This window comes from Pristis pectinata, chromosome 23, assembly GCF_009764475.1.
Source record: "Pristis pectinata isolate sPriPec2 chromosome 23, sPriPec2.1.pri, whole genome shotgun sequence".
Lineage (NCBI taxonomy): Eukaryota > Metazoa > Chordata > Chondrichthyes > Rhinopristiformes > Pristidae > Pristis > Pristis pectinata.
The window spans coordinates 15,741,041-15,766,391 of NC_067427.1; the positions used below are offsets into that span (position 1 = coordinate 15,741,041).

Sequence of the window (25,351 nt, forward strand, 5' to 3'; positions counted from 1 at the left end):
CAGTCACGTGGTATGTAGTTACTATTTGGAGAGTAAATAGAGGCAATATTGTTGCATAAACAAACAAAACATTGGATCAACGCAACCAAGTCTACAAGTTTATCTTTGCTGGGTTAGAGAATTGATTTTGCGCAGTGCCCTCGTAAGACTTGAAATTCTACTGGATTTGTTTATGTTGACCTAGGCTTGGACGGCTTCAAAGCAATTTATAATAAAACAGAAAATACCCAGCGAATTAGACAGTATCTGTAGTGAAAGAAAGAGTTCACATTTGAGGTCGATTAGCTTTTATCACGCGTTCTGATTAAAAAGTCAATGATTTAAAGTACTAACTCTGTTTCTCTGCTGCTTGAGTATTTCTAGCACTTTCTGTTTTATTTCAGATTTCCAACATCTGCAGTATTTTGCTTCCGACTAATTTAACATTCTTTTCGTTTTATCCGTCATTGTTTAACTTCAAAATTGACCTTCTTACAGGCATGCACGACTAAATTGATATGTGCCCCTCTAGAGTTTATTCGTTACAATGCAGTAATCTCAAACTGATGGTCATTTTGTACTGTTCAATATATTAATAAGCTTTTGTAGTTTATCAAAGGTAAAACTCAATCAGTTAAAGTAAGTGATTGAGATCTCTTAGATTCGTAAGCATTTATGTTTCAGCTATTTAGAGTTTTATTGCAATTAGTTGTCAGAAACTATATTTGACAGATCAGCAAAAGCTTTGTCAATCAGGGCCCAGATTTTTTTGTACCGGAGTCGGATTGCAGATTGCATTCCTTGTCGTGGGGCGGCAGTAGAGAGTTTATAATTAAAATAAACTTCCTCGCTTTGAAATCCTTCTTTGCCCTTTCCAGCTGCTTTCGAGCGGTTTCAGTTGGAGTGTGTTCGGCTCGGAAATGTCGAGACCCCTGGGTTATTCATGGTGGGAGTGGGATCTGCCTACAGCTCTGAAGTTATCAGGCTGAGGGTAAACCCCCGCCCCCCTCCAACCCCAAGCCTTTCGGTCGGTCCCGTTGGGATTTATATTTTTTTTGATTTTTTTTCCAAAGAGGTTTTTTTTATACACACACAAGAAATCTGCAGCGTTTCTCGCTCGCTGGTAACACTGCATCTGCTCGCTGTTAAATGGCATTGAGAGTCGGTGTGACACATCGAGAGGCCGGCAGAGTACGATCTTCAAGAGTTCAACCGGCTCCAAAGTTTACTTACTTTCCCCAAGCCATTTTTTAACCTAAAGTTTCCAAGAAGTCAATGGAATGAACAGGCAGATGTTGTCAGAAGAGTCTCCTTTTTCCCCAATGGGACTCAGAAAGAGAATGAAGTAACGGGATGGAGACGGCGGCAGTCCCGGACTCCAGCAAAGCTGCTGCCTTCGGGGGGTGAGTTCAAAACTTAATCGAAAGCATTTGACAATTTACGATATTCAGGGGATTGCGGGCTCCGGTGGACAGGAAGTAGTTTAAACCCGCATTCCTCTTTCTAAAATTATCAGCAAAGCCCGTGACTAATGCAGATATACACCCAAATGACAATGAAAGAGCCTTGAACCCTTACTTCCCCGGTAACGGATGAACGTATTGCTACGCATTATAAAATCTAAAAATATTAACACTTATTAGCCTGATATATGAAATCGTTTCCACATTTGGAGGACGGTGACTTGTATCTACTATGGCTCACACACACCGCCTTCAAAGCCTTTATTAACAATGCAGTTAGTTTAGGACAAAATATGCTGAAAAAATATATAGTTCAAAGTAAGAACAACTAATTTTGAATTGAATGGGAGGCCAGTAGTGCTGGGGTAGTACTGTGGATGAGACGGAGATCCGTGTGAATTCATCTTCCCGTTTCCTCCGCAAGGCAGACATGCTTCAGATCTGTCAGTTCCAAGTAAGGGAACAACTGCAAAATTCGAACGAACTGTAGTGGTCGTTTTAAAAATAAATAATCTCTAAATCATTTCTAATGCATACAGAATTTGATTTGGATATGTTTATTGTGGCCAGGGTGTGTCATGTTTCTGATCTTGCAAATTATTACGAATTCTTTGTTTATTCTTACAAAATTAAAGTTTCGGTCGAAATCTAAAGGTATTTAATCATGCCAAAACGGTCAACGTAGCCATCGAGTGCCAGCCTTAAATTAGCATATCAAAACAGGTTGAGCCTTTGTATAGTTTCTTCTGGAGGCTTATCATTCAACATTTGAATTTGCTCGGATGTAATTTCTGCGTCCTTGACTTAAAGAAGAATATCGAGCTGTTTAGAGACGGTGCCTGAACTCGCAGTACTGTATAACACTGCTCTGTGAAGCATTTCCAAACACTCCGAGAGGGGCTTTTCCTCCAGTGTCGACATAGTCTGCATCTGAAATAGAAATGATTTCCATTCAAGCTGCACAGCCGGAAAAACTTAAGGCAACTTGAATCATTTGCAGCACGCGGCGGATATCCACAATTAAGGGAGATTTCAGGTGAGAGGGAGGTGAAACGGCAATAAAGATCGTGTGTTGAGGCAAAAGCAGAATTCCTTACTCTCAAGTTGTAGATGTTGGACATCTGAAATTAGGCAGAAAATTCTGGAAATACTTCGCTGGTGAGACAACATCTAAGGAGAAAGAAACAGATAAGGGTTCAGGTCGATAACTTTCATCGGAACTTTATCAAAAAAAATCTTTTTAGACAATTAAACAGTTCTGTGATGGGGTCATGGTCTAGAGGGAGATATGAGGTGGTGTCAGAGAGCTGGTACCTGCCAGGGAAGGTACAGGTTTGTACTTCACCACCCTTGTGATTAATGACAACATCTTCAGTTCATGGAGCACAGCAAGTTCATGGAGTGGGTGAGTGAGTGAGTAAAATGGAAAGGTTGAGATGGTCAATGTCACATTGGGAGTTTAAAGGATGAAAAGCTTGAGGATGGAGTCCAGGTGGGAATTCTGAAGACTGGATGGAGGAAAGGGTCAACCGTCTGGATTGAAGACTCGCAGCCAAGGAAACGCACACAAAAGCAAAGGTAGCAGGAAAAGAACTCCAAGTTCATTGAGTTACAAATGTAAGGGGATGAATCTGAGGCCCGAGGAATAATTATTTATGTTGAGAGAGGGGAAGGTCAAAAGGAATAGAGAAAGGGGTAAGATTAGGAGAAAAGATGGCAGCAGAGGAATGTGAAGGGAAAAGGATTCAGAGCAAGGTTTGAAGAATTGTTGGTTTGCAATCCTTTGCACCTGAAAGGGTTAAAAAAATGAAAAGGTGAAACAGTCTGCTTTGAATCAGAAACAGGTTTATTATCGCTGACGTGTCGTGAAATTTGTTGTTTTGTGGCAGCCGTATGGTGCAAGACATAAAAATTACTGTAAGTTACAAAAATAAATAAATAGTGCAAAAGAGGAATAATGTTCATGGACTGTTCAGAAATCTGATAATGGAGGGGAAGAAGCTGTTTCTGAAATGTTGAGTGTGGGTCTTCAGGCTCCTGTACCACCACCTTGATGGTAGTAACATGAAGTGGGCAAGTCCTGGATGGTGAGGGTCCTTAATGATGCTTGCTGCCATCTTGACGCACCGCCTCTTGAAGATGTCCTCGATGGCAGTGAAGGGTCTGCCTGTGATGGAGCTGGCTGTGTCTACAACCCTCTGCAGCATCTTTCAATTCTGCACATTGGATCCTCCATACCAGGGGGTGATGCAACCAGTCAGAATGCTCTTCACCATATATCTGTAGAAATTTGCAAGAGTCTTTGGTGACATACTAAAACTCCTCAAACTCCTAACAAAGTAGAGCTGCTGGCTTACCTTCTTTGTGATTGCATCAATGTGTTGGTCCCAGGATAGATCCTCTGAAATGTTGATGCCCAGGAACTTGAAGCTGCTCACCCTTTCCACTGCTGACCCCTCGATGAAGACTGGTGTTTGTTCTCCTGATTTCCTCTTCCTGAAGTCCACAATCAATTCCTTGGTCTTGCTGACATTGAATGCAAGGTTGTTTTTGCGACACCACTCAACCAGCCGATCTTTCTCACTCCTGTACACCTCTTCATCGCCATCTGAGATTCTGCCAACAACAGCGGTGTCATCAGTAAATTTATAGATGGCATTTGAGCTTGGCTAACCACACAGTCATGAGTGTAGAGAGAGTAGACCAGTGGGCTAAGCATGCTTCCGTGAGCAGCACCTGTGTTGATTGTTAATGAGGAGGAACTGTTACTATCTATCCGCACTGACTGTGGTCTCCCAATAAGGAAGTCGAGGATCCAGTTGCAGAGTGAGGTACAGAGGCCCAGGTTTTGAAGCTCGTTGATTAGAATGAGCGAGTTCGTGCTGTTGAAGGGGGACATCAAGAACATGCATGAACTGACATATAGAATTAAGAGTGGATCACAATATGCAATGAAAACAATGATTGAGCTCAATATCTTTAATCATGGTTAATCCAAAATGCAAAGACTGGGATTTTGTTTAGAACGTGCATGGAATACGTTGAGTTGGATTCATTTGTTAAGGAAAGATATCTAGTTATGAAAGTGAATTTTGGTAGATAACCTTATCAAAAACAACAAAGCCGAACAAGACAAACAGGGATAAATGGAAATCCCGTGGGACAGAGGAACAGAGCTTCTTTTTGAAGGGCATTCCAGGAATAGAAGTGGCAGCAAATTGAATAGTAATGCAAAAGCCAAATAGAAATTGCTAGAAATCTGAAATAAATCAGAAAATGTTGGAACTACTCAGGTTAGGCAGCATTTATGGAGAGAGAAACAGAATTAATGTTTCAGATTAGGAAGGTCATTAACTTGAAACATTAACACTTTCTCTGTATGTAGACACTGCCTGCCCTACTGAGTATTTCTAGCATATTCAGTATTATGTCTTTATTCCCCATTCTAGTGTTTTAAGCACAACTCTAATTGGCCCTTGAATTAGTTCACATAAAGTGTCACTAATTGAGATGAATGTCCTTCCACGGTTTTCAAACCCTTCTTTGCTGATGTCAGTTGGATGAAAATCAGTTGCTAATTTCAGGCACATAAAACAACAATAATTACATGAGGCATAGCCAAAGGCTCAAACTTACATAGAGCATTGCATGTTTGCTCTCTATGCCAAAATAGCACAACCAATAATTTTTGTTTAAAAATCAAGGAATGCACTGTAGTTTTATTCATTTAATTGATTTGAGATCGATTTGTTATCAGTGTTCCAAGATTATTCAAATGATGGTTTTGCTTGTGCATATTATGGGTATTTCAAAAGTGAAATGAATATTACTTATTATGTTCTCATGTTGATATTATTTTTATTTTATAAAGGGTAGTCAAAGATTATTAATATAGCTTTCAGGATACACGTGTTGCAGTTTAAAGTACAAAAAGGAGAACTTGACAATATTTTAAATACTCTGTGTTGTGTTCGTTTACTGAAAATCTTAGAAACATACAATATCTGCACCATAAGTGTAATCCATAGAGGTTTCTCTGTACTGTAGTGTACTACTGGAAGTTTTCCAGTTCTGTAGTTAGCATTGTGTATTTCTATACAGTGGAGACTGTGACTCAAATCCACAGTGATTGCTCCTGGACTGTAATACTTAACCTCTGTTGATAGTCCTGTTCATTTTTACATTGGAGTATATGGCATTGAATATTAACCTCTTTAACTCAGTGGAAGTTCTTTTGTCATCTTGTCCATTAGTGATCAGTTATATTGCAGTGTATCCTATTGGGAATCAATCTGATAGTAACAAAATGGTGATCATGTTCCATTTCTCATTTGTGTTCTGTTCCAATTTTTATAACTGCAGTCATCTAACGTATTATTCTGTTTAAATTACGTCACTCCACATCGAGCATGGTGAATACATTTACTTGAGAGAGATAACTGGAGAATGTGTTTTAAGTTTCTAGTTGAATTCTCATGGTTTTGGTTGTAGTATATTGCAAGACACTTTCTTAAAATTCTGTTTTTGCTTGGATTGAAAAGGCTTTTTTGTGTGATTGGTGTATGAAAAATCTTGTTTTGCTAGTTAACTTGCTTTCTCACTTTAGCTTTCCCATGTCATGTACTTTTGTGGCAGATATGATGAATTACATGTCAATGCAAATCTGCCGGAGCTACAGTTTAGCTAACCACTAGGAGGTGCATTAACATGATTCAGGGTCACCGGCCTTCCAGGGTTTCTCTACCCACATGGAGAAGTGTTCATGTCATACTTGACATCTTTTTATCTGGTGTGGGAACTTTACATTTGGTAGAATCACTGGAGTTCCAGTTTATTGTGACATTTTAATTCCCGTTAATGAGTACCCATTTCTTTTGGTGAATACCTATTTATCCATGGGAATTTCCTTAACTAGCTGTGCACATGTCTATCTACTGAATATGCATTTCAGTACCAAATAACTTTAGCTATTTAGATTAAAAAACAAGTCTCTGAAGGAACTCAGCAGATCAGGTAGCATCTGTGGAGGCAGAGAGATGGTCAGCGTTTTGGGTTGAGATTCTGTCCTGATGCAGGGCCTTGACCCAAAGTGTTGACCATCTCTCTGTCTCCCCAGATGCTGCCTGACCCATTGAATTCCTCCAGCGATGTGTTTATTGCTCCAGAATACAGCATTTGCAATCTCTTGTGTCTCAACTTCAGCCATTTAATTTTTTATATCTTGTCAGGGAAAAAAATATACTTCTTAAACTGTATTTTGCAATCAAATTTAAACCCTGAAGGAAAGTCATGTTCAACTGTATGTAATTGTGGAAAATTATATCTTTATTGTAAAAGTACCTATAGATATATTACTAAGCTAAATAAAGGCACATGCAGGAATATCTCAACTGTGTTTTGAGATATCTCTGTAAATGTTTTGTTTCATATTCTTTGATATCTTTACTCACTAAAAAACCCTAATTTTGTGTCTGAGCATCCTTAGCCCTTTTGGAAAGTTCCAGATGTCCACTTCCCTTTTGTGGCAAAAAGAAAGCTTACTGATTTCTCTCCTAAATGATTGGCTCTAATTTTAAAATTATGTCTAAGATGCTGCATAATTTGCAGAATGAATGTCAAAGCATTACAGACGAGAATTAAAAATTGCAGAAAAGTAACATTTACCCTTGTTACTTGTGGTAATTTGCAATGGTCAGAAGATATTCCTTTCTGGGGGAGTGAAACATAATAGGCAATTGGAGTTGAGATGTATATCAGTCGTGATCTAATCAAATGTCCAAGCTGAGACCAACTGACTCAGCACAGACCAGGAATCAAGTTTGTTAGTTGCTTTGTATAGCTTAGCTAGAGTTAAAAATTACAACTGCTCAACTATTTAAACATTTAAATTGTACCATTAAATCATTTCCATGAAGTGTTATCTCTGTAATTATCATTTGTTTCTCAATACCTATCTCCTGGTACACTGAACTTCCTTTGTCCCATCTAGAAACGTGATTCATTTGGTTTACAGGAAACAGATGAGTATGAGATCTGAGATTGGGTTGGCAGATTGCAAGGTATGATCATGGTTGAGAGGGTAGTCAGAGACTCAACAAGAAGTTAGGGTGGAGGCCAGAGATCCAGGAAGTGGGAGCAGATCAGGCAGTCTGGCTCATTTCAGTTGAGGCCTGATTTTGCAAAAAGTACAATTTCTGCAAAATGCAGTTTTGGTTGGGCCTTAATTGTGCCTTTTAATCTGAGTTCTTATTGACATGTTTAAGGGGTACTGTTATCTAATTCATATAATTAACTTATTCCTTAGAACCTCATGATTATTAGCTAATTTAAACTCTTCATATGAAAACAGAAAGTGGTGAAAATACTCAACAGGTCAGACAGCATCAGTGGAAAGAGGAACAGATTTAGTATTTCAAGTCAAAGAGTCCTCATCATTTCTGTTCTTTTTATATTTTTATCTCAGACTCTCTTTTTGATTTTCATTTGAAACTTTTTTCACGTGCATGTCAGCTCCAAATCTCTTCAAAATCTTAATTTCAAATGTGATCAATAGTAAGGTTGAAGCACTGTCTAATTTATTGTCCTTTCTCAATGCAAGTCATTAGTTGCCTAAGCTGACCTAGCACAGACCAGAATCAAGTTTGCAACTTCTTTTGTATAGCTTTCCCAGATATAAACAGTTGAATATTCGATAATCTGCTGGAGGATCTCAGTGGGTCGAGCAGAATCTGTGAGGGGAGAGAAACTGTTGACGTTTCAGGTTGAAACCCTGCATCCACTGGGGAACTTCAATCTAAGTTTCTTAAAAAAAGCACAGACTAAAGACTGCAGGACACAGAATAGGATATAGTTGTCAAAATGCATGAAGTTTTATTTGTATACTGAACAAGTGTGAATGCTGAGGATTGGTAGTTGAGGGTTTTTATCTGTGCAATAAATAAGGAAAAATAATTTGTAATTCTACCTAGCAGGAATGACAATTTTAGCAAATAATACTGCCCTTTATCCGGTTCACCAGAATATAAAGAGGGGAGAATAAGATATTTTGAATAAGATCATCTAAGAAGATTTACAGCACTCCAAATTGACTGTATAGTGTGTAAAGTTCATCACAATTATATAGGGTAATGGAAAAAGGTTAAATATTTATAAGATAGAATAAGAAGGAACAAAATGTAATAAGGAATCGGGCAGCATAAGAGAGACAGCTGAATTTATTGAAGTCATTGTCTAGACTAGAAGCCCAATGAGCTAAGTTTACTAAGTTTGTGTTAGTGTCAAGAGACTCCACCTACCTTGGTAGATATCATAAAATTATAGAAACCTAGTAACAAGACCAGGTCATTTCTGAACTTCAAGCCTGATTCATCATTTGATTAGATTATGACTGATTTGTACCTCAAACTGCACCTGCCCTGACTTTGTACCATATTTCTTGATTCCTTAAGCCAACATTTTCTCATTCTTGAGAATCTCAATTGATCCAGCATCGACAGCACTTTGGTGAACGTGCCCAGATCTCTTCCACCCTATGCATGAGGGAATGCTCTATTTCCTTTCTTCGCTATTTTTGTACATCAGTTAGTTAATTCCTCAATTTTATAAAATCAAAGACTGCAAGTTATTCAACCTGTCTCATAACTCAACCTTTGAAGTACATGTATAATGTTAATGAATCTACACTAGATCCTTCCAAGGTCAGTATATTTTTCTGAGACTCACTGCCCAAAACAGAACCTTCGAACTGGCTTTAACTTTTGAAACACAGCATTTGAATTCCAGCCTCTCAAAATGAACGCCAACATTTGTAAGAATTTTTGATTATTCATCTTGGAGTTTGGTAACGTACACATCTGAAATAATAATACTGAAACTACAGGGATCTTAGGCCTCATTTTTGAGTACTGTGCTCAAGCTTTTTAGGTAAGAGAAACACTTAAGACTGTAAGAGGAACCAAGTGTAAAGTGGAGCAATAAATAGATGACTGAATTATAAGAAAACATTAGAAAACTTGGATTCTTCAATGTTGACAGATGAATGACATAGTTAAATAAGACAAATGGGTAATTGCTAAAGTTGATTTGCTAGTATTCAAGCATTATTTTAGATTAAACTGTGATCAAGGGGCAGGGTGCCATGCATGTAGAATGGTAAAAGTTAAATTTTAAGTTTGACGTCAAGAGGTGCTTTGTTTTAGAAAAAAATGAGCATATTTAATCTTCCATTAGGGTAATAGAGGTAAAACTGCAGTCTTGGAAGCAATTCAAAGAAGAAGCACAGGGATTTTGTAATTCTTATTTCTAACAGTTAAATACTGCAGATGCTAGAAATCTGAAGTAAAATCAGAAAAAGCTGAACTGTCTTCAGGCAATGCCCATTGAGAGGACAGAAGTTGTTATTTCTGTTACAGAATTGCAGTTCTTAGAAATACATGATATTACAGATGAACAATATTTAAAGAAAAACAGAAAATGGTACAGGTGAGGGTCTAAGGCCATGATGAATACATACAAGAATGCAATGGTCAAAAAAACTTAGATGGCAAATTGACAAAAGGAAATATAATTTTAAAAAATTACCTGCGTTAAACACATTCAAGATATGGAAAGTGTGGAAGTAACTGAAGGGGGAAAGTACAATGGGAAACTTGGAAAAATTAATAAAGAGGCAGGTTCCTGATGGTTGAAGAAGAAAATAAATAGCAGGTTGATACTAAGGGAATGCACTTAACCAGCATAAACTGGGGTTGCAACCTCCATCTCAAGCACAATCCCAATCTCAAGCTTAACTTTCTTCTCTCCCCCATTCCTGGAGATGGTGTCATATTCATACTATACTAATAGAACATGTAGGCAGTCCTTGGGTTACATAGGGATTCCTGAGAATTGTCTGTAAACTGATTCCCCCCCCACTTCCCCAAAAGTCAGAAATGAACAATTTCATTGATTGATATGAACTTTTATTTATTGTATTTCCCTGTGTAGTTAACAAGAGTTCAGAATCAGAATGTCCCACATCCAGTGGCTTGTTTCGATCACCTTAAAGTGTCAATGGCTGTTACATTGTTTTGCAAGTGTCAGTAGAAGAGATTGACTTGTCAGTTTCCAAAGCAAATCTCTTAAGTGGCCTCCTCTGTTGAGCATTCTTGACATACAATGGTGTCTGTTTGATTGCTGTGAGGAGGTTACATATAAACAGTTTTTGAAGACTAGTTGTCTTTTTGAATTAACTAGCTGCTACCCTTATTCTATAACTCCTGAAGATGTTTTCATATCTGTAACTAACTTTTCTATCTTGAAAAAACTATGCAAATTCTCTCAAATTTTTAAAGTTAAATTTCCTTAAGTCAGGACTTCCGTAATGTGGGGAGCCCCTGTACTGGCAGAAGCAAAATGATAATTAAAGTTATGACATCATTTAGGTCTATTATGGCCTGAACAAAGTCTGCTGAGTGCTTAATAGAAAGATGCAAAGCTCTTTTTTTAAGCTGCCTTGCATTTAATTTGTAGAGCGTGGAAGTTTTGTCATTGACTTTATCTTGTTCTGATTTTGTTTTTACATCTGTATTATCAAGAATTTCTGAATTAAAATTCCATTCTGGAAACATAGACATGCTCTGTTGAAAAAGTTTGACAAGCCTTCAGAGTGTTTCCCCTGTTTCTGGTTTTTATTTCAAAGGTGTCATTGTCAGCATTAAGATTTGTTTTGAAATTCCATGAGGATGATATTTTTGTGTAAGGAATGCACGTCTTTAAAGAAAAAAAATATTTAATCACTTTGCATCTCTATAATATTATATGGCAAAGTTTCAGAATGAGCCTGATACCTCCACCCTATATGGACAGAATTGTTAATAACTTCACCATCTGACACCTTGATTTTCAACTTAACATATGGTAAATTTGTCACTGTCAGTAACAACTGTCATTCAAATTCACTGTACTCTTTGTTCAGAAATCTTATTTGGAATATTATGCACGATTAACTTCCCCAGAGAGGTGCTATTTTTCACTAGGTTGAAGGGGATATGTTGGAGAGGATATGGGTTGGAATTCTGCGTCCTGTTATTTTTAAACTTCTTGTTTGTTCTAAAATATATAGTTTGCCCAAAGACGCGCTACATTTATCTGTGGCTCAACCCAAACATGTTCTCGGGAATCCCATCGTGCCAGTTACATTTTTGCACTAACTCTTACTATATTTGTGCTTTCCAAGGATGGAACTTTGGCTGGAAATATTCCTGTGAGGTTTTGTCACATGACTTTGTCTCTCCAATTGCCTTACCCCATGGCCTTCCTCACTTCCTCTGCTACTGTTGTTAGCTGCACACGTTTGCTTTCTTAGCATAACTTATCCTCAAATCATTGTTACCACGAAAAGACTTTTCATTATTTAGTTGGATGATTTTTGACTTCACAACTTCAGTATTTTTATAACTAATAAACAAAAACTTCTAATGATATTTTTAATGCTCATATGATTTTTCTGTTGTGTTGCTCCTGGAGGACATTCCTGGAGGTTTGACAACTCTGATTTGTTCCTATGTTTGATGCATATGCCAGCTCCCGATATTGATTGAGAAGCAAAAAACTTTCAGTGATGGAAACATGAAATGAGAACAAAATGCTAGAAATATTCAGCAGTCAAGCAGCACCTGTGGATAGAGAAGCAGAATTAACATTTCAGGTCAATGACTTTCATCAGAACCTTTCATCTAATGAAAGGTCATCAATCTCTGTTTCTACAGATGCTGCCTGACATGTTGAGTATTTCCAATACTTTCTGTTTATTTTACTTTAGTTTATTTTCAGCTCAGTATTTTCCTATTTTCAATAACAGGATTGTTAAATAAATTAAAAATATAAAGTGCTAAATATTCATCATATTCCATGTAGATATGTTTTGAGTTCTTCTCAAATCTGCCTAGTAGACCTACACCACAATCTATAGTATATGTCCATCAAAAGGGAAATTAAACAAAATTGAATAAAAGCTTTAAAATGACAAATAAATAGACAAGAAAAGAACCAAGCATGACTGATTAGAAGTCATCCAAGACTAGGAAAAAGACATTGATGGGCAATAAACATGGTGCTGATTCATGGTACACAGTCTATTTTTCTTTTTCTTTAGATGTACAGATCTGTAACCATTTTTGTTTTGGTTTTCCTTACTGTACACCACTTGACAAATATTTCATTCAGTTTAAAAGATGACGTTTTCCAAACTGGTCTCATTTTACACAGCAATAAATGTTTATGTGAAATCATTGTGCAGTAATATACCATCTTGTACAAATGTTCTTATTAGCATTCAAAGTTTTAAGTACTGAGGAACTATCTAAAAAGAATGTTGGAGAATCCTCAATAACATTGTCTAAAGTGGAAGAATTTTATTGCAACTTTTTTCCTAAGGAGCTGTACCCCCCCCCCCAATACTACCCACCAACCCGAACAAAATAATTCTAAGGATTGATGGCGCTTCTTTTAAGCAGCCTAAATGCTACAATTATGGATTAACTGAATCAGAATCAGGCTTATTATCTCCGACATATGTCGTGAAATTTGTTGTTTTGCGGCAGCAGTACAGTGTAAGACATAAAGATGTAAAAAATTACTATAAGTTACAAAAAAGTGCAAAAGAGGAATAATGAGGTAGTTTCACGAATTCATGGACCGTTCAGAAATCTGATGGCAGAAGAGAAGAAGCAGTTCCTGAAACATGAGTGTGGGCCTTTAGGCTCCTGTACCTCCTCCGTGATAGTAGTAATGTGAAGAGGGCATGTCCTGGGTGGTGAGTCCTTAGTGATGGATGTCGCCTTCTTGAGGCTCTGCCTTTAGAAGATGCCCTTGATAGCAGGGATTGTTGTGCCCGTGATGGAGCTGGCTGAGTCTACAACCTCTTTCGATCCTGCACATTGGAGCCTCCATACCAGGCGGTGATGCAACCACTCAGAATGCTCTCCACCGTACATCTGTAGGAATTTGCAAGAGTCTTTGGTGACATATCAAATCTCCTCAAACTCCTAATGAAGTAGAACTGCTGGCGTGCCTTCATTATGATTGCATCAATGTGTTGGGCCCAAGATAGATCCTCTGAGATGTTGACGCCCAAGAATTTGAAACTGCTCACCCTTTCCACTGCTGACCCCTCAATGAGGACTGGTGATTGTTCTCCTGACTTCCCCTTCCTGAAGTCCACAATCAATTCAATGTTGACATTGAATGTGAGGTTGTTGTTGCAACACTACTCAACCAATTGATCTATCACACTCCTGAACACCACCTCATCGCCATCTGAGATTCTGCCAACAACAGTGGTGTCATCGGCTACTGAACTACTAAATTCCATAAAGGAGAATACTGAGTGAAAATCCCCAATATATTTCAATAAAAGAGAAAGCTGTTATATCTTTAACAGCCTGGCAGCAGTCCCAATGTATTCTCTAGCACACTCAAGAAATAAAATTTGCCATGATAAGCTGCAGGAAGCGCCATTGTGCTTGTAGATTAGCAACAAATATCTGTAATAAAGGCATTCAGTGTATGTCATTGTATTCTGAAAAAATCCAAGGCACTAACTCTGGAATAAATAACTACAAGAGATTGATTGACTGCACTTTGGTCGCAACTGCAGTTGTGTGTGTTTAAGTGAGGATTAATTGGTTCCTTAATCTATTTAAATTTAGTAATCATTTGGGTACTCAGAATGAAAAAGCATGGTATGAGGATTTCCATGGTAATGGAAGGAAAGGGGTTGGGGTGGATAAGGCTGTGGTTGCAGATTAAAAATGATAGCTTTTAGCTAAAGTTAATCTTGTATGTTATTAAGGGTGATATTTTATATTCTCAGGATTTCCTGGTAACGTACATTTATTGCTCATCTTCAATTGATCAGAGAAATTGGTGATGGGCCTGATCTATGTCATGCTGCTCCTATATTACATTGGTATTCATATTGCTAATGAATTTGATTTAATTCTAAAAGATTTAGATCCTTAGACTATTTTGATTGATGTAGGTAAGTGATGGACTCTCCTGTTATATCTTTCTGTACTGATGGGAGAAAACCTGGTGCTAGTCATTGAATACCATAGTATACATAGTGTTTAGATTCACCAGATTTTAATCATGGTTCATGAAAGGATATTCTGACATCCGTTACTGGGATTCTTTTGTAAAAGAGCAAAGTTGAAACCATATGTGGTAACCATGTGTTGGTTTGATCTTAACAACTGGTACACTGTTTTAATAATTTGAGAACATCGTATTTTAACCAAGCTTTATTAGGAACTTCCTGTTATCAAATTCTTGATTTCTTTCACAAATGGACCTACCAACTATGAACATGTGTGAGTGTATGCTTAAAGTCATTGACATTCTCTTTTTTCAACTTAAAAGTATCTTGTACTGTTACAACTAATAATACCTCAAGCATTAGGCATTTTTTTGATGACATCGATGAAACCTCTGTCACAATCAAGTCCTGGCTCAAGTCAGGTTTTTTTGCCTAGTTTCTCTTCTATTTATGTGTATAGCTTTCCTGGGTGGATTTTCTATGCTGCACTGGATAAACTGACTCTTGGCTTGTTGGCAAATTGCATTTTTCTCAAATGACACAGTATCTTCTTTCCTGAATATTAGGCCTGACACTAAGTTGAGTTCTGGTAATATATTTGGCTAAAAATGATCAGTTATGAAGCTCCTGGGAATCTCACATTCTGTTACCAAGATATAGTCATTCACTATGTCTCAACAATTTGACTTTCCTTCTATGACCTTCCTGCACTCCTTACTCCTGGCAAGCAGCCTCTGGCAATTGGTATTTTTAATATTAACCAATGTTAAGTGGAAGTTGGGCCTTTAAATATGTGCATGTAGTTCTGAGATTCTTGGAGCTTGCTACTGAAATGCAAACAATTTTACATTGGGTTGAAAGGCCGATAGACTAGGCTGGCAATAAATACTGTAGGCTCAGAGATCCTTTGACAAGGTCAAACAAGAAAGCATTTTTTCATAGAAGTTGTGTTGAGAGAGTTTTTGTTTCTTTTAATCGTCAGATTGTCTCTTCATCTACCGTTTAAAAAACAACGTTCGAGGCTGCTTCCCCCTCCATCACACAATGGCCGCTTCACCCTGAGAGATTACGTAGAAAATTTCAGAAAAAGTTCTGTTAGAAATCAGGCTAATTTTCTGAACTTGGCTACTCACTTTCTGGACTTTGGTAGCTGGTGATTTGATAATTCCACTTTGCCGCTCCCTGTGGCCATATGATTATGGATACAGTTTACAGTGAAATGTTGTGGAAGCCAGATGAAAAAGACCTTGTGAAAAACAATAGGAGAGAGAAGATCAGTAAAAAGATCATGCTTGCAAGCAGCCATGTAGGAGGTTGTTTTCTTGATTTCTGTGATCTCTAGAAGCTGAGGATAATGCATCAGATTGTGGCAGATACTTGCAGTTTTCAGAAATAAGAGATTCTCCTGCCTGGGCCTAGTAGTCATTTGCTTTGACTGGGGAATCCTTCCAGGGCTGTGTTGGATTCATGAGCAAAATCTTAAAATGACTGCACAAATGCATAAGACAAGGTGATTACTGTTTTAGAGGTGACTAAAATATGAATTTTGCTTATGAATTGGTCCGTCAGAATGACCTTGTGCTTGGTATTGAGGCTCTGGATAGCTTTCCATTAGAACAGAATGGCAACCCCAGGAGTGCTGTCATCAACTGGGGTGGCTTCCACATTAAACATGCAGCTAATGTATGAGTGCAAGGCAAGCTTTCTGCAAATGTATGCAGGATTTCAGAGTAGATGTCATGATTCCGTCCTATGGCAGGTTACTCTCTCTGATCTATTCATACAAGTATACAGGATTGAATGAGACACACCAATCAATAGAATACAAAATTATAGTGTTGCATAAGATCAAACTAAGAAAGAATACCAAAAGATTTCAGAGAGTTTTCAGTTTATGTGAGCAGATGCGTGAAGCATGATAAGGTTTGATGCACTAAAAGTCAGAAGCTACGTAGAATTATGATGTTGTGGTGATAATAGAAACCTTGCACAACACAGGGCAACTCTGTCCTGAATATTCCTGGATACTAGGTATTCAGGTAAGATGAGAGAGAGAGAGCGAGAGAGAGAGAAAGAAAGAAAGAAAGGGATATGATGGTATTGATTAAGTATAATGTTCCATTGTTAAAGCAGGAGGATGTCCTTGGGGATGAACAACATGGCGAGAGCTAAGAAATAATAGAGGTCTTCTTACAATACTAGTGGGAAGGATAAATGGAAGCAAATTTGCAGGGAAATGTGGAAATTATAGAGAAGTGATGATAGAGACTTCAAAATATTAGTATAGAATGGGATAATAATAATATAAAAGGTAAAGATAGGGAAGAATTTCTAATGCATGCTCAGCAGAATTTTCCTTATGATTATGTTTTCAGTCCTGCCAGGAAGGAGTGTTAGAGAAACAAACTACTGCAGATGCTGGAATCTAGATGAAAAACACTATGATGCTGGAGGAACTCAGCAGGCCAGGCAGCATCCGTGAAGAAAAGCAGGCAGTCAATGTTTCGGGTCAGGATCCTTCTTCAGTACTTAAGATAGGAAAAGGGGAAGCCCAATATATAGGACTGAAAAGCAGAGCAGTGACAGGTGAATCCAACACATCATTCTCTGCCACTTCCGCCATCTCCAACAGGACCCCACTACCAAGCATATCTTCCTCTCCCCACCCCTTTCTGCCTTTCGCAGGAACTGCGCTCTCTGCAACTCCCTAGTTCATTCCTTTCCTCCCACCCCGGGAATTTTCCACTGCCCCCGCCATAAGTGCAACCCCTGCCCCTACACCACCACCACCACCACCATCACCTCCATCCAGGGACCCAAACAGTCCTTTCAGGTGAGACAGGGATTCACTGCATCTTCCTTAATAGCATCTACTGCATTCGGTGCTCCAAATATGGCCTCCTCTACATTGGTGAGACCAAACACAGACTCTTCCTTTTCCTAGCCTATCTCTTTTTTCTACCCTTTTTTTTCCTTTCTCTCCTTACCTTTGACCCATCCCCCAGTGGATCTGCTCTCCCCTCATCCCCCGCACCTACCTATCACTATCTCTTACCTGCATCTACCTGTTACCACCTTGTGCCCACCCCGTCTCCCCTCTTTTGTCCACCTATAACTGCGCTGTTTTTCCCTCCTATATATTGGGCTTCCCCTTTTCCTACTTTCAGTCCTGAAGAAGGGTCCTGACCTGAAACATTAACTGCCTGCTTTTCTCCATGGATGCTGCCTGGCCTGCTGAGTTCCTCCAGCATTATAGTGTTTTTCATTCTTCAGGAAGGAATATTGCTGGATCTGGTACTGTGGGGTGAGGTGGGTCAGGTGTAGCAGTGTGAATAGGGAAACACAATGAACAATGGTCATCTTATCATCAGGTTTAGATTCTATGGAAAAGGACATGGTGAAATTTAGAGTTAAAATCCTTAATTGGAAGAACTGTTATTGAACAATGAGTAGCCTTCAAAAAGAAAATGGTTCAGGTAAAATCTAGATACAGGGGAAAGGTGGAGCAACCAAAGATGGACCTTCCCAGAATAGAAAGAAATGGCGAGTAAAATAGAGCTATGAAGGGGATGTATCCTAGTTGCCAGATTCATAACATGATTGACAACTAGAGAAAGATCTGAGGCTAAGTAAATAAAGAAAGAATATGGGACTAGAATGGCAATCAACAAAAAGGGAACATCAAGGCTTCCATCAGAGTGCAACCAATAAACAAGTAGTACAGGAAGGGATAGGGCCAAAAAGGAGATTCACACTTGAAGGCAGAAACCATAACAGACGTACTGTATGCAATTTCTCCATTAGTCTTAACTAAAGAAAAAGATACTGCCAGAAGCAGAGATTGTTGAGAGAGTCTGGTGGCTAAAAATTGATAAATTGTTGCAGAGGTTGTGGGTACTTTAATCACAATTCCAGATGGGATGTGACCGAGGTTGCTGAGAGCTGAAATTGTAGAGGTGTTGATAATAATCTTCCAATATTCCTTAGAAATGTGGTGATGCCGAAGGACTCAAAAACTTCAAATGCAGTTATGCCCTTGTTCAAATAGGATGTGAAGAGAAACTGACAAATATGTCATTTCAGCCACAAGGGTGAAGAAGTTGCTGGCGATAATAATCAGAGAAAAAAATTATTTAGATATGTATGGATTGATAAAGGAAAGCAAACGAATTAGTTTAAGGCAGATCTTTCATAACTAATTTAAACTTTTTGGTACTACGAAGGGTGTTGATGAGAGCAATGCAGTTGCTGCTGTGTATGTGAACTTTAAAAAGGCACTTGATAAAGTGCCACATAAAAAGTTAGTCAGAAAATTTGAAGTCCATTGAATAAAAGCAGCAATGGCAACATGTAAATGAAATTGGCTTCGTAAAAGTAACAGGGAGTAGTGACGAATGGTAGTTTCTCAGGCTGGAGGAAGATGTGCGTTAAGTTCCCAAAGCATGGGCATAGGACCACTGCATTTCCTGATGTATTAATCACTTGGACTTGAGTGTTTAAAACACCATTTCATTACTTGCAGATGACATAGTTTGTTAATCTATTCCTACTGATACATTCACTGTTTTTAATATCACAGGCTTTGGTAGCATATGGGGCACTGACAAACCAAAACCATAGTCTCAACGTGTGCTAATTGGTATTAGTAAGGAATAATTTTTGGTTATTATTACTCGTACTATCTTGCTAGTTGGGTATTTATGTGTTTATGAAAAGTTAAACATTTTAGTTTTCATCATTCCTCTGTGTAACTTTACTTTGGCCCTGTAAAAGTAAATGTACCTCTTGGCTTTCTGTGAAAACGACATTTTCATTTGTTTCATTTAGAATGACAGTTAAAAGGGTTTCAACCATGGTTTTATAGTGGCACCCTCACTTGCAAGCCAAGTGCCTTTTATTGGATCAAAATCTGTCTGCTATGATGGGCAGCATATGAAGATGAGCAATGAAATTCTCTTCATTGTGCTACCTAATATGCAATCCTCAGTCTACCATCATGTTGAGGGTTATGTACTTCAGTAATCTCAAGCTTGATCAGAGGTGGTACTACTAACTCCTCTGATGGATATTGATGCCTCTTACCTAGAATACATTTGGCGTCCTTGGTTATTCCCAGTGCTGCTTAATTGTTGCCCAATGCGGAACAGTACTGATTTGTCAGCTGCGGGATGATGATAGTAATCAGCAGGAGATTTCCTTTTCCATGTTTGATCTAATGCATTGAGATCAATAGTTCTGTCAATGTTAGTTACTCCAGGATCATTCCTCTTGCTGGTGAGACAAAATATATTCTGGAATCGTTTTGGAGCAGTCTTGGATATTGATGAAAGTTATAATTCTTTGAGTATGTTATCCAGCTACTATTTGAGCAATGGGAAATGTCTCCCCATTTGTCTTTTCTTTCTTTTTCAATCTTTTTATTGAATTTCAAATTAATATACATGTTGTGAGAAAAGTTCTTTCAGGTCTTAAAGGCAGAGGGCCTCAGAGACAAGTCTTTGTATTTCAAAAAGGGAAAATTTATTTACAAAGACAAACGTGGGGACAGAATGGATGGGAACGGATGCACACTCTCACATGGGTGATCATGAGACGTGGGGGAAATCGCAACGGGTGAGATGCGCGCGCGCGCGTGTACACACACACACACACACACACACACACACACACACACACACACACACAGAACTGGTTACAAATGATCAAGGAATAAACAATACAATGTCTGAACACCTTGAATCTGGACAAACGTTGGCTCTAACGCTCCCTGGGATCTTTAACTATCTACCGTGAGGTAGTGCACAGCTTGCCTCAACATCCTCGGAGAGAGAGAGAGGCCGTAAGCCAACATGCGGCACTTTTTATACTGCTGGAGGGCTGGGGGTGGAGCCAGCCCAGGTTATTCACAAGCCAATCGCTCGGGGCCAGGTGCAAAGGTGTTTTACAAAAGCCAATGGTTAGGTGTGCCCAGAGGAGCAGGGGTGGAGCCAAACCCTGACTGACAGTGGTGTCGCTTTCAGCCATGTGCTCAATGGTGTCATCCCAGCCAGAGGGGTCAGTGTTGTCACAGTCACATGACAGCCAAGACCTTTCACACTACAATACATAACATTAATAATTATATATATGATGCGGAGAGATCAGGATAACAATAATAATAGTTAATATTTATACTCACAAGGAGTAAAATATGTAATCTAGACCTCCCGCTCTCTTGCTAAGTGTACATAATGCAAAAAAAAGACATTGAAAAGAAATTTGATTATATGAAAAGAAAACCCCCAAATCAAAAAAATTATATAATAATAGACAAAAGCAAACCAAAAACTTCAAAGAAAAAATACTGGACTGGTATTTCTTAGATTAAAAAAAAACATTATTATGTCGTCAGCTCTGCTCCTCTATATTCAAAGGTTATTGAAAGGGATTCGAAAAAGGTCTGCTTATATCATATGGAAATATTGAATAAATGGACTCTAAACTTCCTCAAATTTAAGCGAAGGATCAACAGTACCACTCCTAATTTTTTTCTAAGTTTAACCAGTTTGTCATTATTCCCCATATGTTCGTGATGAGGATGCTGCAAGGTTGAAATAGGCCAGAGGTCATTTTACTATGACTGTCCAGTGCCTAACTTGATGATGGTAGTCCATGTGATTATGTACTTATTTTGTTTAAACATTGTAGATTTTGATAGGACAGAATGGCTTGCTAGATCATTTCAGAGATCTGCTAAAAGTCACTCTCATTACAGCAAGTCTTGGATTACATATGGGCCATACAAAGCAAAATTTCCTTCCCTAAAGATCAGTAGTGTACCAGATGGGTTTTAATGACAAGCATGTAGTTTTATGGTCAATACAGAGGTGTTTCATCATTACAGAGATTTTTTTTAAAGATCTGGATTATTTAATTCATTAAATTTAAATTCTACTGCTGTTGTAGTACACACAAACTCATATCTTTGTATTGTTAGTCAATGCCTCTGAATAGTTAGTCTAGTAATTTAACCACTATGCCACCATTCCATATCTTCCTTGTTCTTCCTAAGATCACATTTCCATAAACTATTACAATGTGCCAGTTGATCTGATGTCGCAAATTTGAGGTATCATTCGTATCATATAATAGGCCTAGATTTGACCACTGAGTAGTAGTTTGTTTTCCCCAGCATTTGATATGCACATGTACTTCTTGTTTCTAAAAGGTTTGTTAATGCTACTTTTGATTTTGTTATGTTTATTTGTTTTTCATTTTTTTTCATGAAAAAAATTAACCATTTTGTTAACTGCATCTTAAAAATACAGGGAAAACTTTCTTCTCCAATTTCCGTCATTTTCAAAATAAAAATTTGGATGAAGTTTGTGATTAATTTCAAGCTTTGCTTGCAGCTCCCTGGAGCATTCACCATGGCAGCTGGTCATGATTTGTAGTGTCTGTTGTCTATTCAAAATGCTTGAAATGTGTAGCTAAAACATCTGTTTGGGCTTCTATTCCCCCACCACGTGGGACAAACTTCAAGACAAATTGAAGAAAAAAATCTCTAAGAAGTCCTATCAGACACATCTGGAATGCTCCAAAACTGTCAGTAAACTGTCTTCAGTACCTTCCCTAGCATTTCCAGCATTTTTTTGTTTTTACATTGTGTTTCACTTTAATGTTTTTTTTAAAGCTAAGTACAAAATAAATATTACAAGAAATAGGTGTGACTTTTAGAGGAAATACATACTGTATTAAAGGCCTGTATTATTGCTAGTAAATTTCTTGCGAGTCACAGGATCAGTCAAGGAAAGCCAGGAATAAGTTGTAAAAGGGTTGATGAAGACAATGTGATTGATATATATGAGTGGATTTTCAAAAGTAGATCGAAAACATTGTACATTATAAGCTCGTCAGCAAAACTGAATCCAGTGACTAATAGGGCAGCATAAAGCTGGCTTAGTGACAAGAAACTAAATTGTGGTGAGAAGTTATTTTTCAGGTAGGAGGAAGGTATGCAGCGGGGTACCCCAAGGATTCTGCATTTCTTGATATATTCAAGTCTTGAACTTAGGTGCGCAGAGTACTGTTTCACAATTTGCAAATAAACAGAACTTGGAAGTATAATAATCAGTGAACTGGATAATGAAGGACTTTGGGGGATATAGATTAGAAGTTCAATGTAGAGAAGTGTGAAGTGACATATTATGACAGAGAAAGTGAGGAAAGACAATACAAATGGTGCAATATGAAGGGGATAGAAGAAAAGAAAAAACCTTTGCATGAATGTGTGTATATAAATCTTTGTAGGTGGTAGGACAGGTTGAAATAGAGATTGAAAGAAAAATAATCCTGGGCTTCAAAAATATACTAACTGGATTTTAGTTAAACTGTTTTAGTGAAACTGTTTCTTCTGATATGTCAGGGAATTAAAAGTGGAAAGCCAGCACAGGTTGTGGGAGCAAACTGTTTACATTAAACTTTTATAACATACAGGTTTGACCGCAGCTCGTAGCTAGTTCATATCCATTTCTAGTCATCTCACAATAGGAAATAATATAAATCACTTGGGGTGCTGAAAAGATTTAGTAATAAAAGATCCAGGGCATGAAGGAGATCAGTTATTTGGCTAGCCTGAAGAAGCTGAGATGTTTCTTTAGAAAATTGAAAGATGATTTAAGAGATCTTCAAATTTGTTAAGGCTTTAGACTGAATAAAGAACAATTGGTGCCATTGACAGTAAGGGTGTGAACTTGAGGATATTGAGATTAAATGGGTTGATACTAGAAACATAGCCTGTTATCTATGCCTTATTTCTTGCTTAGTTTTTGATCCACTTCAAAATTCAATGGTCACACCATTCTAGCCAAGACCCACCTCTTAGAATCGCTGACTGCAATTTCCCTTGTCCTGTACTAACCAGGTGTGGGTGTGGAGAACCTATCTTGATAGCCCAAAGTGCCCCAGAATTCAGTGCTAAGGCATAGGCAGTGTCAGGACTTCACTGATGCACTGAATTTGCCCCAGCCCCAAATACCCTTGAAAGCTTTGAATGCTTTCAAAGCCCAGCCCTGCAACTTGCTACTCCAAAAGTTGTGATTCCATTATAAGTTAAATGCATAATTAAAAAAGTAGAAATTATTAAAAACAAAATCCTTGAATAATAATGAAAATAAACTGAAATATGTTTTTAAAAAAAAGAATCTCCCTTCCCATTTGCTTTATTATCCACTTTATTATCCATAGCCATACAATCCCCTTTAAAATTAGTGTATTACAAATCCTGCACCAGGTCCAACCTGGATCAGTAAACACTGAGGAATCTCAGCAAGATAAAGCTCCGCAACTGGACTCTGAGGTGTCTAGCTGTGAAGAACACTTTCAGATCTGGAGCACCCTGATAAACTGATGTTCCAGCTGTTTATTTACACAGATGTTTAAAAAATCCAAAGCCTCTAAAAACATATTTTTTGATTATTTCATTGTGTGTGTGCACAATATTGACTTGAGTTCATTGGTACTTCATTATTTGGGGACAACCTGAGGATGTGAAGGCACACCATATGTGCAAGTTCTTACTTTTGCATTACACCTTCAACTTTTGGATGAACTATCTCCAGAGAAAAAGCGGGTGAACTTGGCTGCTCCTCCAGGTTTTCTTCAACACTGATGCCTCCTTGCTGTGGTCATTGTCTTTGTGTTCCTCCTATTTACCAGTGTCTGTAAGAAAAGGCTGTTAACTTTGTTGCTAAAGCAGCCCTTTCACAAGTACAGATCACAAAATTCTGCATACAGAACCAAGTAGTTTAAAATTTGAAATTGTCCTAAAGGGTACCCATCTGCCCACTTGCAATGATGGGTAGGTGATAAATTAACCCACAACAACGTAATGCCTGTAGATTTGCAAAGATAAATATTGTGAAGTGAAACTTCATAGGTATGAGTTTCTTGCTTAAACAACAGTAGGGAATATAGAATTTTGTATTTTTGATAATAATGCTAATATATAAAGGTCATCATATTTACAGATGTGCTACCCATTTCATTAAGCTAAAAACTGCCAGTTCCTGTATTATTTATGCTTACAGAATAGTATTTCTGTTCTTAAATTGGACTTTAAAATGAATTTGTTTTTCATTCTTGAAAAATGGTGACGAGGAGGTAATCTTAAAGAAGTTAATCCAATAGTATTTGAAAACTCAATACTAATGGCACACAGAATGGATGTCTGTTTATGTTAATTGTAGTAAAACTCTTAAATAATCTAAACGGAATTTTCATGGTCGCTATCCTAGAATTGGAGACCTTTCTTAGTTGAATATGTCTTGTCAGGGGCAAAGATATTGCAAAGAAATGTAACACTATTGCACTGACACATGAGTTATGATAAATGCAGTTTATTTTTAAAAATTCTAATCTATTCTATAATCTTTTCTAATCTAATCCCCAGGAGAGCCCTAGTCCTCTGTGCTGTATTGTACTGTACTTGTTGCCTGGGACTTGCGCAAGTACTGCCTGAAGGTAAGATGTATTTCATTAATATAAAAACTGTAGGTATTGGAAATCTGAAATAAAACCAAAAGCTGCAGGACATATTTAGCATTTCAGGCAGCATTTAGGGAGAGGGAAGCAAAGTTAACTTTTCAGGTCACTTAGTATTGGAAAGCAGGAGAAACTAATTAATCAAAGGTATGAACATGCAAGGCAAAAGAACATGGTAATAGTTCAAGTAAAAAAAAAAGTGGGGTCTTGAAGAGTGAAAATGGAAATGGTGGTATCATTACTTGAAATTGCCCAGAAGTTTGTGGCATTTTCTCTATTGCAAACTTCAGTAGTACCCAAGGACAGGGAC

At 37.9% G+C, this 25,351-nt stretch overlaps 1 protein-coding gene across 1 annotated transcript in view; it reads left to right on the forward strand.

The window, feature by feature from the left end:
* Positions 1-918: 918 nt before the first annotated feature.
* The window catches only part of col27a1b (collagen, type XXVII, alpha 1b), a 425,030-nt gene continuing 400,597 nt past the window's right edge, over positions 919-25,351 (forward strand). Inside the window, exons 1-2 of the mRNA XM_052036787.1 lie at positions 919-1,382; positions 24,950-25,020. Of these exons, the coding sequence (XP_051892747.1) occupies positions 1,333-1,382; positions 24,950-25,020 (121 nt within the window). The 5' untranslated portion in view covers positions 919-1,332. The remainder of the gene's footprint in view (positions 1,383-24,949; positions 25,021-25,351) is intronic.